The sequence below is a fragment of the Rhamphochromis longiceps genome, linkage group LG3, assembly GCF_057381845.1.
Source record: "Rhamphochromis longiceps isolate RC_006_pf linkage group LG3, R_longiceps_female_GT1.1, whole genome shotgun sequence".
NCBI classification, from domain to species: domain Eukaryota; kingdom Metazoa; phylum Chordata; class Actinopteri; order Cichliformes; family Cichlidae; genus Rhamphochromis; species Rhamphochromis longiceps.
The window spans coordinates 64,664,943-64,679,705 of record NC_140559.1 but is presented as its reverse complement, the minus strand read 5'-3'; the positions used below and the strand labels follow the sequence as shown (position 1 = coordinate 64,679,705).

Genomic DNA, 14,763 nt, shown 5'->3' with positions numbered 1-14,763 from the left:
CGACCCCTGCTCTAGGCTAACAGCACTGAATAATAAAATAGCTGCTGGCTAATAAAAACTAGGGGAGCTAGAGAGCCGCACCTGAGTTCAGTGTGCCCTGGCTCAGACCTGGGAGCTAAAGCCATCAGTCATGTCTGTCACCACTTAATAACCCTGTTTGTTATCTTTTGTCTCTCCAAGTTTAACCACAGAGTCCAGCTATAATACTGCATGAGAAATGATGGAAAAAGGATATATAAACATGGCACAAGCTTAAAGTCAGCTAAAGTTAAAGCCAATGGATTTTGGCTGTAGTGCTGTGGTGTAAGTGGTGTGTGAGTAAGACTGGGAGGGAATATGAGCATGTGTTAGCAAATGACAGAAAGGACCCCATGATGAGAGACACAAACTGTTAAGCATGTTTTGATGAAATCTAGCAATTATATTATGAAAATGATCAAGGATGGACCTTACAGATTTTTCCTTATAGTCAACAGTGAACGTGGATCACTGGAAAGTCTTTATTTACGTTTCTGCACCATACTGGACAGTATATAAACATTTAATGTGCTCTTTCATTTATGTTTTTTCTTCATTTTAGCTACTTTCTACATTGTAGATATGTACTACAGACATCTAATATATGCGGAAAGATATATGGAATTATGTAGCAAAGAAGAAATTGATAAATAACTCTAAATATAATAATGGATTGCATTTATATAGCGCTTTTCGAGACCCTCAAAGCGCTTTACAATTCCACTACTCATTCACTCTCACATTCACACACTGGTGGAGGCAGCTACAGTTGTAGCCACAGCCGCCCTGGGGCAGACTGACAGAAGCGAGGCTGCCATATTGCACCATCAGCCCTTCTGCCCAACACCAGTAGGCGGTAGGTGAAGTGTCTTGCCCAAAGACACAACGACCGAGACTATCCAAGCCGGGGCTCGAACCGGCAACCTTCCGGTTACAAGACGAACTGACAACTCTTGAGCCACGATCGCCCCTAAATATGTTTTTTTTCCTTAGTTGACAGCACTACAAACCCTCGGCCCTCTTTCAATGAGCTTCATGACATAGTCAGCTGAAACGGTTTTCACTTCACAGGTGTGCCTTGTCAGGACTCATTTGTGGAATTTTTTGCCTTCTTAATGGGAAGATGGGAACAGTCAGTCAGTCCGGAAAGTTGCTAAACTTGAATGTGTCCCCAAGTGCAGTTGCAAAAACCATCAAGCACTAAAACCAAACTGGCTCACACGAGGACCACCAAACGAAAGGAAGACCAAGAGTCACCTCTGCTGCTGAGAAGTTCATCTCAGTCACCAGCCTCAGAAATCACCAGCATCTGAGATTAGAGCCCAGATAAATGCCACACAGAGTTCCAGCAGCAGTTACATCTCTAAATCAACTGTTCAGAGGAGACTGCGCAAAGTAGACCTTCCGTGAAGACCGAGTGTGAATGCATCATGGACGAGAACGGTCTTGGATGATGGAAGCTCTTGTCCTAGGCTAGTATCTCAGAGTGCTCTATCTAAAGCAGGGGTCGGCAACCTGTGGCACGCGAAGGGTTAACTGATGGCACGGCCATAGCTGGACTGGCCATCAGGCATACCAGGCTGCTTGCTCGGTGGGCCGATGATTTTTTTATTTATTTTTTTGTAACGGTATAAACAATGAAAGGTGGTGGATTGGCCAGATGCCGGTCGGTGTGTAAAAACAACTCAGTTGTTTGGTGGTGGCTATGGCGTAGCTTCCACAGATTCAGTAACATTAGCAAGTGGTGGAGGCCAGCGGGTGGATGAGAGAAAGGGGAGGCAAGAGGAGAGACTCGAGGCAGCCGCCGGTCCGAGTGTCGGGTGAACTGAACTTCAGGTGAGAAGTTATGACCTGCAGTCTATCTGGGTCAGATATAAACCAAGTTTAGGTGGAGTTTATGGCTTTAATACCTGGTAGGCCGGTCTCTAGTCAAAATGCCCGGTAATGCCAGTTAATGCAACATCAAAGCAGCTGGAATCCATATATGTGCGTGTTCATGGAGCTTGCATTTTCACCAGCTGGAAATCACTACCTGACAAGTTTAACTGTCCAAATACTGTCTTATTGACAGTATTTGGTTCTACATATCTGTGTGAGCAGATTTTCTCTCACATGAGTGTCCTCAGGTAGCCGTCTGAATGCTGGATGCTCGGAGTCCTGTGTCTCTGAGTGGGAGACCAGAGATCACATTAACATGTGTATCCCTCTATTAACAAACATGCCATATTGGCCCAGTTTAGTTTTCTTATCATTGTTGTGAGGAGACCATAAATAGCATTTGCATTTTCTATTGTACAGTTCATTTGCTTTATGGAGTTCTTGTTATGGATAAAAAGTGTCTTTTTTTTGTTTCAAAATAGCTGATAACGATTTGGGTCAAGGAGTATTTCAGTAATTCATTTTCTTAGACTAGATCTAGCAAACTTATCTACTTCACACAAGGGAAACATAACCCAGCCAAAGGAAACAGCAGAAGTAGTCTATTATAATGGGTGTAGATAGGTCATATCAGTTTGTCCAGTTAAGATATACAGAGCTTCTGGTTTTGTGTTATGTGCCAAGACCAGAGCATTTAGCATCAGTTGATGATCAGACAAGACTATCTGTCATAACTGTACAGGTAAACCTTTTACAGACCTGGTAGACCTTCTCCTGTTTGTCTATTGTAAGTTTCCTCAGGTTTCTACAGGTTTTTCACCTTTTGTGTTTCTGTTTGCCCATCAGGTCAGAGGTTTACTAGAGGGAGACTTGGGAGGAAATGGATCAGGTTAAGGACAGAAATATAATCTCTTACGTCCTTAAAATGAGAAACTCAAAATAAATAAATAAAAATTGTATACTTTCTTGATCCCTGTGGGGAAATTCCTCTCTGCATTTAACCCATTCACTCAGTAAAGCAGTGAGAAGCCACCGAATCTAGCGCCTGAGGAGCAGCGTGTAGGTACTTTGCTCAGGGGTACCTCAGAGTAGCTGTTTAGGAGATTTGAAACCCCGATGTTCCGATCATGGGACCACCACTCTCCTTACCGAGCTATTCCTGCCTCAACTGAGCTATCCCTGCCAAAGACCACAACCTTGGCAAGAGAGAAGCTTAAATCTCAAAGGAAGCAGAAAAAAATGGGGTGATCAGACAGCAAGGTGAAAGCAGTTTTGAGGTTAGCCTCAAGTCCCGTTGCTGTTGTTGTGTAGTAAGGTGAGACCGTTCCATCTCCGGTAGATTACTATATAGCTTTATAGTGTTAAATTATTTCTTTGCTGTAACACTGTCAAAAAAGTGGACACAAACACTGGCTGGTTTCATGTTCATGTGGTAAAAGTTAGTTAAAGAATTTGGTTCTTTAACTAACTTTTAAGAGCATTGCATAGTCTTTGCATCCGTTGTGTTAATCTGCTATTAATGTCCAACAAAGTACAGTGAAATCTACGCCTACTTGTGAATTTTCCAATTTTCTTTCAAATAATCCAGCAGAAAAATCCTGTGGATGACCCAAAAAACATCCATCCATCCATCCATCTTCATCCGCTTTGTCCGGGGCCGGGTCGCGGGGGCAGCAGCCTAAGCAAAGAGGCCCAGACCTCCCTCTCCCCAGCCACCTCCTCCAGCTTATCCGGGGGAATACCAAGGCGTTCCCAGGCCAGCCGAGAGATATAATCTCTCCAGCGTGTCCTGGGTCTGCCCCGGGGCCTCCTCCCGGTGGGACATGCCTGGAACACCTCACCCAGGAGGCGCCCAGGGGGCATCCTTGTCAGATGCCCGAACCACCTCAGCTGGCTCCTTTCGATGTGGAGCAGCAGCTGCTCTACTCTGAGCCCCTCCTGGATGGCCGAACTTCTCACCCTATCTCTAAGGGAGAGGCCAGCCACCCTTCGGAGGAAGCTCATTTCTGCCGCTTGTATCCGCGATCTCGTTCTTTCGGTCACTACCCACAGCTCGTGGCCATAGGTGAGGGTAGGGACGTAGATCGACCGGTAAATTGAGAGCTTCGCTTTTACACTCAGCTCCCTCTTCACCACGACGGACCGGTGCAGCGTCCGCATTACTGCAGCTGCAGCCCCAATCCGTCTGTCGATCTCCGGCTCCCTTCTCCCATCACTCGCGAACAAGACCCCGAGATACTTGAACTCCTCCACTTGTGGCAGGAACTCATCCCCGACCCGGAGTGGGCACTCCACCCTTTTCCGGCTGAGAACCATGGCCTCAGATTTGGAGGTGCTGATCCTCATTCCCGCTGCTTCACACTCGGCTGCGAACCGTTCCAGTGCGAGCTGGAGGCCTTCACCCGATGAAGCCAACAGAACCACATCATCTGCAAAAATCAGAGATGAGATTCTGAGGCCACCAAAGCGAAAGCCCTCCGCCACTTGGCTGCGCCTAGAAATCCTGTCCATAAAAATTATGAACAGAACCGGAGACAAAGGGCAGCCCTGGCGAAGCCCATCACCCACCGGGAACGAGTCCGACTTATTGCCGGCAATGCGAACCAAGCTCTTGCAACGGTTGTATAGGGATCGAATGGCCCGTAGCAATGGGCCAGACACCCCATATTCCCGCAACACCTCCCACAGGACACCCCGAGGGACACGGTCGAATGCCTTCTCCAAGTCCACAAAACACATGTAGACTGGTTGGGCAAACTCCCATGCACCCTCAAGTATCCTGGAGAGGATAAAGAGCTGGTCCAGTGTTCCGCGACCAGGACGAAAACCGCATTGTTCCTCCTGTATCCGAGGTTCGACTAACGGACGAACTCTCCTTTCCAGCACCCTGGCATAGACTTTCCCAGGGAGGCTGAGGAGTGTGATCCCCCTGTAGTTGGAACACACCCTCCGGTCCCCTTTCTTAAAGATGGGGACCACCACCCCGGTCTGCCAGTCCACAGGTACTGCCCCTGATCTCCACGCAACATTGCAGAGGCGTGTCAACCAGGACAGCCCTACAATGTCCAGAGCCTTCAGGAACTCGGGGCGGACCTCATCAACACCAGGGGCTCTGCCACCAAGGAGTTGTTTAACTGCCTCAGTGACCTCGCCCCCGGAAATTGGCGGGTCATTCCCCTCATCCCCAGACTCTGCTTCCTCCTCGGAAGACGTGTCAGTGGGATTAAGGAGGTCCTCGAAGTATTCCTTCCACCGCCTGACAATTTTCTCAGTCAACGTCAGCAGCGCTCCGCCAGCACTATACACAGTGCAGGTAGAGCACCGCTTTCCCCTCCTGAGACGTCTGACGGTTTGCCAGAATCTCTTCGAGGCAGTCCGAAAGTCTTTTTCCATGGCCTCTCCGAACTCCTCCCACACCCGAGTTTTTGCTTCAGCCACTGCCCGAGCCGCATTCCGCTTGGCCTGTCGATACCTGTCGGCTGCCTCCGGAGTCCCACAGGCTAACCAAGCCCGATAGGACTCCTTCTTCAGCCTGGTGGCTCCCTTCACCTCTGGTGTCCACCATTTGGTTCGGGGATTACCACCACGGCAGGCACCCACCACCTTGCGGCCGCAGCTCAATGCAGCAGCTTCGGCAATGGAGACTCTGAACATGGTCCATTCGGACTCAATGTCCCCAGTCTCCCTCGGAATGCTGTCGAAGCTCTGCCGGAGGTGTGCGTTGAAGATCTCGCGGACTGGGGCCTCTGCTAGACGTTCCCAGCACACCCTCACTACGCGTTTAGGTGCACCAGGTCTGTCCAGCGTCCTCCCCCGCCACCTGATCCAACTCACCACCAGGTGGTGATCAGTTGACAGCTCAGCCCCTCTCTTTACCCGAGTGTCCAGAACATATGGTCGCAGGTCTGCTGATACGATTACAAAATCGATCATCGACCTACGGCCTAGAGCGTCCTGGTGCCACGTGCACTTATGGACACTCTTATGTTCGAACAGGGTGTTCGTTATGGCCAAACTGTGGTTAGCACAGAAGTCCAATAACAGAGCACCGCTCGGGTTCAGATCAGGGAGGCCGTGACCCAAAAAACAACGATTGATTAATAAATAAATAAATAAAAAACAAAAAACTGAATATTGATGTATTTTGTGTTTTGAACTATTTAGAAGCCCATTATACATTATGCAAGGCTTTACTGGCAAATGATTAATATGGGGCACTAGGGCAAGTGAACATCTCTGTGGACCAGGAGAAGACATTCCTCAACCAGTGGGTGTTCTTCCATTGGCTGGCTAGGGTTAGAGGTAAAATTATGGGCAAGTGATTCCAGCCAACTGTGCCCACAGATTCTGAGACTCTTTACACTCTTAACCATCCAGTGAAGTAGACCTGAAGTACACTTATTGGCAAATTCCTCCCAACACAGCAGATGTCTGCCTCTCCCTAAGCCTGGTTCTACTAGAGCAGGAGTCTCAAACTCGTGGCCCGGGGGCCACTTGCGGTCCACGACACCCCTACTATATTGACATAAAGAAATATAATGTATTTGGCCCTTGAAGTTACTTACTTAAATTATTTGTCTAGTTTTTTATTAAGAGCAAAAATAGAACATTTAACATTAAAACATGAATTTTGTAGTGTGTATGTGTGTGCAGATTTGTAGCACAATGGAGTGTTTAAGTCTCTGATAGTCATTCGTTTACTCAAGTAAAAGTGAGTCTTTTAGTGTTTTTCTTTGATTTCCAAGATTTAATGCATGGTAGGCCTTTAAATTTGGATAAATTTGATCCTTCAAGCTAATTACCTCAATGTGTCCTATCCAAAGTGACCTCAGTATACACCCACACACAGATGGAAAAGGAGCAGACTATGTGCATTTGTGTTTGGGTTTAATCACTCAAACTGAAATCCACACTAAAATCCACCCTTCCTCTCCCTTGCCCTGTGACTGACTTAAACAAGGTCATAGAAAACCTGCCGGCATCATGTAAACCATGACAGAAAATTTTGGGTTTTGATTCCGGGCAACAATCAAGCTCCAGACCCACACAAACTTCATTGTCCCACTTTGTCTGCTTGAAATCATCTGCCTGCCATTCCTGTGAGCTGTATCTACAGCATCAGTTCAGCATGACTGAACTTCCAGCTTTAGCGAAAAAGATTTCGTGTCACTGGGAAGCCACAGCCGTGGCAGTTAATGTCACTATAAAAAGCCTCCAGCAGTTCCAGACAGTCAAAGCTAACATCCTGCACTGCTCCTCCCTCCCTTCCCACATCGGCCCAGATGGAGTTGCTCATTTTTGCCATTTCGCAGCTGTCCCAGAGGAAATCTAGCACATACACACAGCAGCATTTAAACAGAATTATTAGATTAGGAGAAACTGGAATGAAAGTGGGATATACAAAATGAGACCCTATAGAAGACAAGGCAAGGTCTGGTTTGTGTCTGGTCCATCTACCAATTATTTCAATTTCAGACACAAAAATAGGAGGCCTGGAGAGCAGAATATCTAAAAAATAAAAGACCTAGTAAGAAGAATATCTGTGCGTTGGGTTTAAATCAGTCACACACAAGAAAAGGATGTTAAAACTCTGTTTTGAAACTCACAGGTCCATTTGTTTCACCAAACTTTCCTTTACTGTGTCCTAGCTGTGTCTTAGCTATAAAGATATAGCTAAGAGACACAGAATGGGAAAAGTAATGGAAAAAGTGATTAAAGTCTGATCAAAAGCATGTTTTATGTATTACCTGATCTTTAATAATAATAAAATAAAAATATACCAAACCATGAATTCTCTGTATTTTTAGTTTTCTTTATTTTAAATGCATTAAGGTTACATTTAAAGACCACTTACATTATTATCGTCACCAAATCCTATGAACATTAATCAGTGTGTTATTCCATTTCTCAGAATCTTATGACATGCCTTTCTTGTTGTGATTCTCAGCACAAAGAGCTTTGGCCCCTCCTAATATTTGGAATTAACCCACAAATATGTGGTTCAGATTTTAAATTAATTTTCAAAAACGTTGTAGTGAGTCGTTGAGTAGTGCATGACATGCTTTTGATTTTTATTTGGAGTAGCATAGCTGAATTCAAAATAATTTGACTTCTTTGTTAAAAAAAAAAACTTAAACTTGTATATTGTAGGAAATATATGTAATGTTGTCACATCAATTTGTTGTCCACGCCATAAAATATTTTTCAACTTGAATATTTCAGTCAAAATCTCATGTGTGATTTGAGCTTTCCTCTCGATTCTTGAGCTGTATATTTTCTTATGTAGATTAGCTTCAAATTGGGTCTACAAACTGCAGTGTTAATACATTACATAGCATGTTATATTCAGGCTTCATTTGTTTGCTTATATTGCAATTTTACAGTTAGGAATGTTTATGAAATATGCAATAAAAAATACACACATTACTAAATAATATCACAGAATTAAAGAGTTACGTTAAAGTTAAGGAACTACTTTAAAGTTTGGTTAAAGTTTTATCTACGTTCATGTACTGTATATTTACTACCACAATACCTGCATTCATTTTAAGCTCCCTATTGAATCATATTTAGATCTTAATTTATTAAGCTCCTAACTTTTCTGTATTAATATTTTACTTATTGAGTTGGTTTGTTCTGTCATATTGTATTTATTTTCATAAAGCTACATTTTTAATGTTTTTTGGTGGAAAATAGTAATATCCCTACTTTTGGGGTTTCACACTTCTCTTAGCAGCAGAGTGTTGGTGAATTTTATGCACTATATGACTCAGCACTTGACAATAATGCTCTGTCATTTTATGTGGGTTTCAGCCTTGTGTCTGAGGTACTATGCCTCCTAAATACTTTCACTTTGCAGTAATACTATTTAGAAAGTTGATAGCACAATATCTAGGAATAGCATCCCGTTATAGTACCACACTCAATCTCAGTGAGCTCTTTACACTTATCCATGGCTGCAAGCTGATATGGCTGCACTTCATGCAGAGTTTATTTTCAGAAACTTGTCATTAATTAGAAACTTATCAGAAACTAAAATCCAATTTTATCTGCTTCTTATTAGTATAAAATCTTATTCTCACTTCTCCTATAAATATGCAGTCCATCAAACTATAGCATACCTCTTTTTCTTCTTCTTACCCCAGGCAAACCAAACTGACTAATCAAAATCACATAAAGCACTAACATATATGCATAGGTTATATATGGATATGTTGATACACAGAAAATGTAGTGAATGCACACTTAACTGCACACACAAACACACACACACACACACACACACACACACACACACACACACACACACACACACACACACACAAATACAAACATGCAATCCAATTGTATTGCTTAGGATGAGATTAAGATTGAATTTTAGATGCTACATAGCAACTGTGGAGGTCAGGCCGCCCTAGAGAGCAGCATGCCAAAAGACGAGTGAGTGGGAGGGAGTAAAGGGGAAGGATCTCTATCTCATTGTATCTTAAATCAGATTAGTTCTTATTCACCCCTCTTGGCTGCAACCCAAGTCTACAACTGCAGATTCCCAAATCCTTTCCCTTGTACCATGGCCCTCTACTCATCCTGGCTGTAAATACTAAAACCATTTAACCCTGTGTTGGGAACTCAGTCTTCACCTCTTTGTGTTTCCTTTATAATCATTTCACGACTCTTATTTTCCCGTTTCTCCCTTACAAATGACCATTATACTATTTGCGACATTTTATCATTTCTAGAGAACAAACAGGACACAGAGATAAAAACTACTGATCATTAATTTTTTCCTGCCATGGCAAATATATACACAACTTGCTAAAGTGGCTTATTTGTAAAGTTTATGCACCTGTAAGACCTTATAAATGTATAATATAATTTTAATATCACAAAAATAACTTCCAATTTAGACCCACAAAACCTTAATTATGCATGACATATTATAATTGCATCATATTAACAGGCAACCAGTGACGTAGCATAAGAATGCACTAGTAGTCATAATGTACACAAACTTTTAATGAGCAACCAAAACCATATATAGAACAGTTCAATAGTTCCCCTGTCAGTTGTTTCAGCTCATCCGAGGGAACATCAAGGCATTCCTTGGCCAGCTGAGAGATGTAATCTTTCCCAGTGTTCCCTGGGTCTACCGTGTGTGAGGGTCCCTGGGTCGTTGACCCAGTGTTTTGTGTTTTTGGTTCTTTGATTTTGTTATTTCATTATATTCTAGCTTTGCTTTACGGGTCTTAGGATTATTCTTAGTTAAGGTTCTCTGGGTGGGGTTTGGTTAGAGTTTTAGTGTTCTGGTTTTCTGTCTGTGTAATCCTTAGTTGCTGTCTCCCCTGTCTGCTATATCCCTGTGTCCAGTCAGTGTCTGTGTCTGCCCTGGTCCCACGTCTCTGTTCCCTCTGTTGTAGTGACTGCATGTGAGTCTGTGTCTTTTGTTCCATCTCTGTTATGTTTCCTGTTTTACTTTGAAAGTCCATGTCTCATGTTAATTTCGTGTTTTGCTTCCTTTGTCTCGTTAGGCCTGATTTGCCCCAGCTGTGTTTCCCTCCTGTTACCCATTCCCTGATTGCTCCCTCTGTGTATTTAAGCCCTGTGTTTCGCTGTGTCCGTGTCGTGATCTACCATTTATTTTGCTGTGTGTTTTGTCAGTCCGCCGGTGTTAGTTTAGTTTGATTTTTTCCAGTTATGTTATGTTTGAGTTCAGCATTAAAGCTGTTTCGGTTTAAGTTTGTCTCTGGAGTCTGCACCTTGGGTCCTATTCCTGTCTGCACACAGCCGTCACTTAACACCGTGGGGACTCCTATGAGTAGGATATGCACAGAAAACCTTGCCCAGAAGGCACCCAAGAGGTATCCTAGTCAGATGCCCAAACCAACTCAGTTACTTCCTTTTAGTGAGGAGGAGGAGTGACTCTGAGTTCATCCTGAATGACTGAACTTTTCACTCTATCTCTAAGGAACGGCTAGCCTTTGGAGAAAGCTAATTTTTGCTTTTTGTATCCAAAATGTAATTCTTTCTGTTATTGCTCAGAGGTTGTAAATCCATCTGTTTCTTAATGCATGCTCAATCATCCAGGTAAAGAAATCCAAAAAAGTTTGTTCCGTTCATCTAGCAATTTTAGTTTTCCCACTAAAAAACCCTACATCCAGATTAATAGAATCTACTTTTTCATGAATCCATCTCTCAATCACCTGCTCCTCTCTCCCTTGACTCATGACCAACAGACCAGGACAATTAAGTGTAAGTCAGCACCAACCAATGAAGCTGACAGGACCACATTATTCACCAAAAGCAGAGATGAGGCCATCAAAGTGGAAGCTTTTTGACATGGACGAGTCACCCCCCCCCCCCCCTCGTCACCAGACTCTGTTTCCTCTCCAGAACATGTGTCAGTGGGATTGAGGAGACCCTGAAAGTATTCCTTCCACTGCCCAAATACATGCTCAGTGGAAGTCAGCAGCACATCATACACTGTGTGAGTAAAGCACTACTTTTCACTTCTTAGTTGCTTGGTGGTTTACCAGAATAATTTCAAGGCCAATCAAAAGTCTTGTTCCATAACCTTACCGAGCTCTTCCCACACCCGAGTTTTTGTTTGAGCTATTGCAAGAACTGCACTCCACTTGGCCTGCCAGTGCCTGCCAGCTCCCTCCAGAGTTCTACAGACAATCCGAGCCCCCATACAACCTCTTCTTCAGCTTGATGGCTCCCGTCACCTCCAGCAACCTCTATCTGATTTGAAATGGGACCATGACAGGAGGAGGTGCAGAACATGTTGGAAGTGGGAACCGAATACCTTGCTTACTGGGCCTCTTCCAGATGAAGCCAGTACACCCTCACTATATGTCTGGATGCACCAGGCCTTTCCTTCACCACATGAGCCAACTCACCACTAGGTGATGATCAGTTCACAATTGAGTGCCTGTTTACACTTAGTGTCCAGAATATAGCTTGCAAACCTGCTTTTACAAAATTGATTGTCGACCTGCAACTGTCCTTTTGCCACATGTACTTATGAACACCCTTATGGTTAAATTTGGTGTTTATAATGGACAAACTGTGGTTAGCACATAAGTCCAATAAAAGAACGCCACTTGGGTTTAGGTCCTTCCCAGTCACATCCCTTCCGGACACACTGTTATTACCACTCACCCGTCTTCAAGTCTCCAAGTTTGAGAATACTGTGAATGAAATTGTTTATTTAGTTGGAGTGACATTGTCACGGCTGGGGCAGCAGTCGTGTGGTGGAGTGAATGTTGCCGACAGCGGCGGAGGTGCGAGTGAGTTTATTTACAGTGCACAATAACAAAAGCGAGGGCAGAACTTAACATAAACCTAAACTGGGGAACACTAATAATAACAAAACACGAAACCATAACTCACAAAGTCACACGCAGGGAAAGACATAAGGAGGTACACAGGGGATGGAGAGCTGCAAATGGAGAGCAGAATGTGGAGCAGAGAGACGCAAAGATGACCCAATGACGCAGAATAACACAGACGAACCATCGGGGAACACAGGTAACCAGACACTATGTATGCACACGCTGAGGAACACAAAATGGCAAACCGGAGGGAGGCACAGCTGATCCTAATTACACAGACAAGGCAGGGAGAGCACAAAACTGAACACAGAGGAGTCATACATGGATATACAAAGTAAAACAGGAAGTATACACTGACGAAACCTAACCGGGAGCATAAACTATAACCAAAGACCTAGAACATCCAACCCCAAATACATATAGACAGAACCCCCCAAACATATAATAATAATAATAATAATAATAATAATAATAATAATAATAATAATAATAATAATAATGAACACAAAATGCTGGATCAACGACCCAGGACCATGACAGAGATGTCCTGCTATGGATGTGACTACCCCTAATGACTGTTAAATGGTAAATGGACTGGTTGATTCTGTTCATCTGGACGCAGCGTTTTCAGCAGGAGAAACTTTTCGCCACTCATCCAAGTGACTTCTTCAGTCTCAGCTGACTGCAGGTTTCCCCAATCTTATCAACAGTATATTTTCACAATGACTGAAACAAGCCCACTAAATGAACAATGGGCTGTGAGGTCAGTTCCTCGATCATTAATATGCAAATTATCATGACCACTGGTCAACAACCACTCATCAAACCCCATTGATCAATGGTACTAACTGGAAAGTTGCAGGTTAAATGGACTGGTTCTTATATGTCACTTTTCTACTCTATCTGAACACTCAACACGCTTTACACAACTTGTACATTCACATATTCACACCAAATTGCACAAGCACTTTTTTCTATGCTGTTCCTAAGTGCTTCCCATCTAACATTCCGGTTAGTAGGTGATCTGCTCTACCACCTGAGCTATAGACCAAGCACACAGCTCATGGAAATGGCAGCTGTTTCCACCAATATGACCATGTGCCCTACAACGCCACAAAAACCGCTAATTCAGGGAACACAACAAACTAACAGCAACCAAAATCTCCATCATCCACCTGAGTTGTCAGATGTAATAGGAGTGCACATGTATCTCAAAACAATGTTCATAATGGATGGTGTCTGAGAAAGGCTTCAGATGGCCTCCAAGTCAGTAAAAGCGTCCACATCATCATGGTAAATGGGTTGTAACCCAAGATCTGTCAACTTTAACCTAAGGACAGTGCAATGAAGCCAAAAGGGCCCAGCTAATGAGGACCAAAAGCTTTGTACTGAAATCCTGCAGTTGAATATCTAGGAACATGGCAGGTGAAGAATTTGGATTACCTTAAAAAGATCCCAACAGGCTGCAAATCAGCTCAGCAAACTTAAGAGTATTGAACCCCTTGTTCTTGTCTACACTGTATCAATTCAGTGTGACTGAAGGGGCATAATAAGACTTTCATTACTTCCAAAACATCTCCTTCTACATGATGATAATAGATCTTTGTGCAAGTGTCCATTATGCAAACATCATCTAAAGGCCTCTTAGGGAGAGAGAAAGGACAGTTTTCAACATTGCAAAAATACTGATGAAAATAGCTAGAGTATGCCTGAAGGCATAAAGTCATTAACACTCGAATGCCATTTTAACAGGCTTGTGCTGAGGGTGATCCTCTTACCTTTTTGGGGCATCTAGGACTTCACCAGTAAAGTCCTTCACCAGTTCCTCATAATCCATGTGAAAGACGCTTGAGAAAGTGTTCTGCAAAAAGAATGAAAGACAGTTTACTTCTCTGAGATGTCAAAAACATGACTAATTTGGATGGTGGAGTTTGGTGAGGTGTAGGGGATAACAAGAGGTAGAAGTTGCTATTAGAAGCAAGATTATAAAAAAACATTCAGAATTTTGTGGTTTAATATAAACATAAACATTTCTATGACTTGCTGCAGGTCTACTGTGTGTTTTCTGGCTATATTGATTTCCTCTTGCCCTTCAGTTAAGCTACTAAAGCAAAACCCAGCATCCAGATGCCTCAAGTTAAACAGAGGTACTGTGCACAGCGCCTAAAACAGATTTCCTAGCATGAAAAATGGATGTTGATCTATTACCTATGAAGCCTTGCCAGAATGAGAGTTTATTTTGACATTCCAGTCCTCTTTTCTCCTTTCCCCCCTTATAGGGACTTGTTTCTCTCAATCTGCACTCCCAACCCTTCACAAAGGATACTTTTTTTTCTATTTTAAAAAGGTTGGGACAGGATGTTAAAGACGAATGATCTTTCTTCATTTGGAAAGATTGCCCCCATTATTGTACATACTTACACATAGTTTTGCTCTTGGGTAACTGATCTTTTTAGGTGAGTGTAATAAAGCTGTTTTAAACATAAATAGGACCAAACGATGTTATGACATTTATTGGGGTCTTTGGCAAGTG

At 43.3% G+C, this 14,763-nt stretch overlaps 1 protein-coding gene across 3 annotated transcripts in view; it reads right to left on the bottom strand.

The window, feature by feature from the left end:
* Positions 1–14,763, bottom strand: part of pde5ab (phosphodiesterase 5A, cGMP-specific, b) — a 72,491-nt gene that overhangs the window by 32,938 nt on the left and 24,790 nt on the right. For all 3 annotated transcript variants that reach the window (XM_085400712.1, XM_085400714.1, XM_085400713.1), the window contains exon 8: positions 14,009–14,091. In XM_085400712.1, coding sequence (XP_085256838.1) covers positions 14,009–14,091 — 83 coding nt within the window. The remainder of the gene's footprint in view (positions 1–14,008; positions 14,092–14,763) is intronic.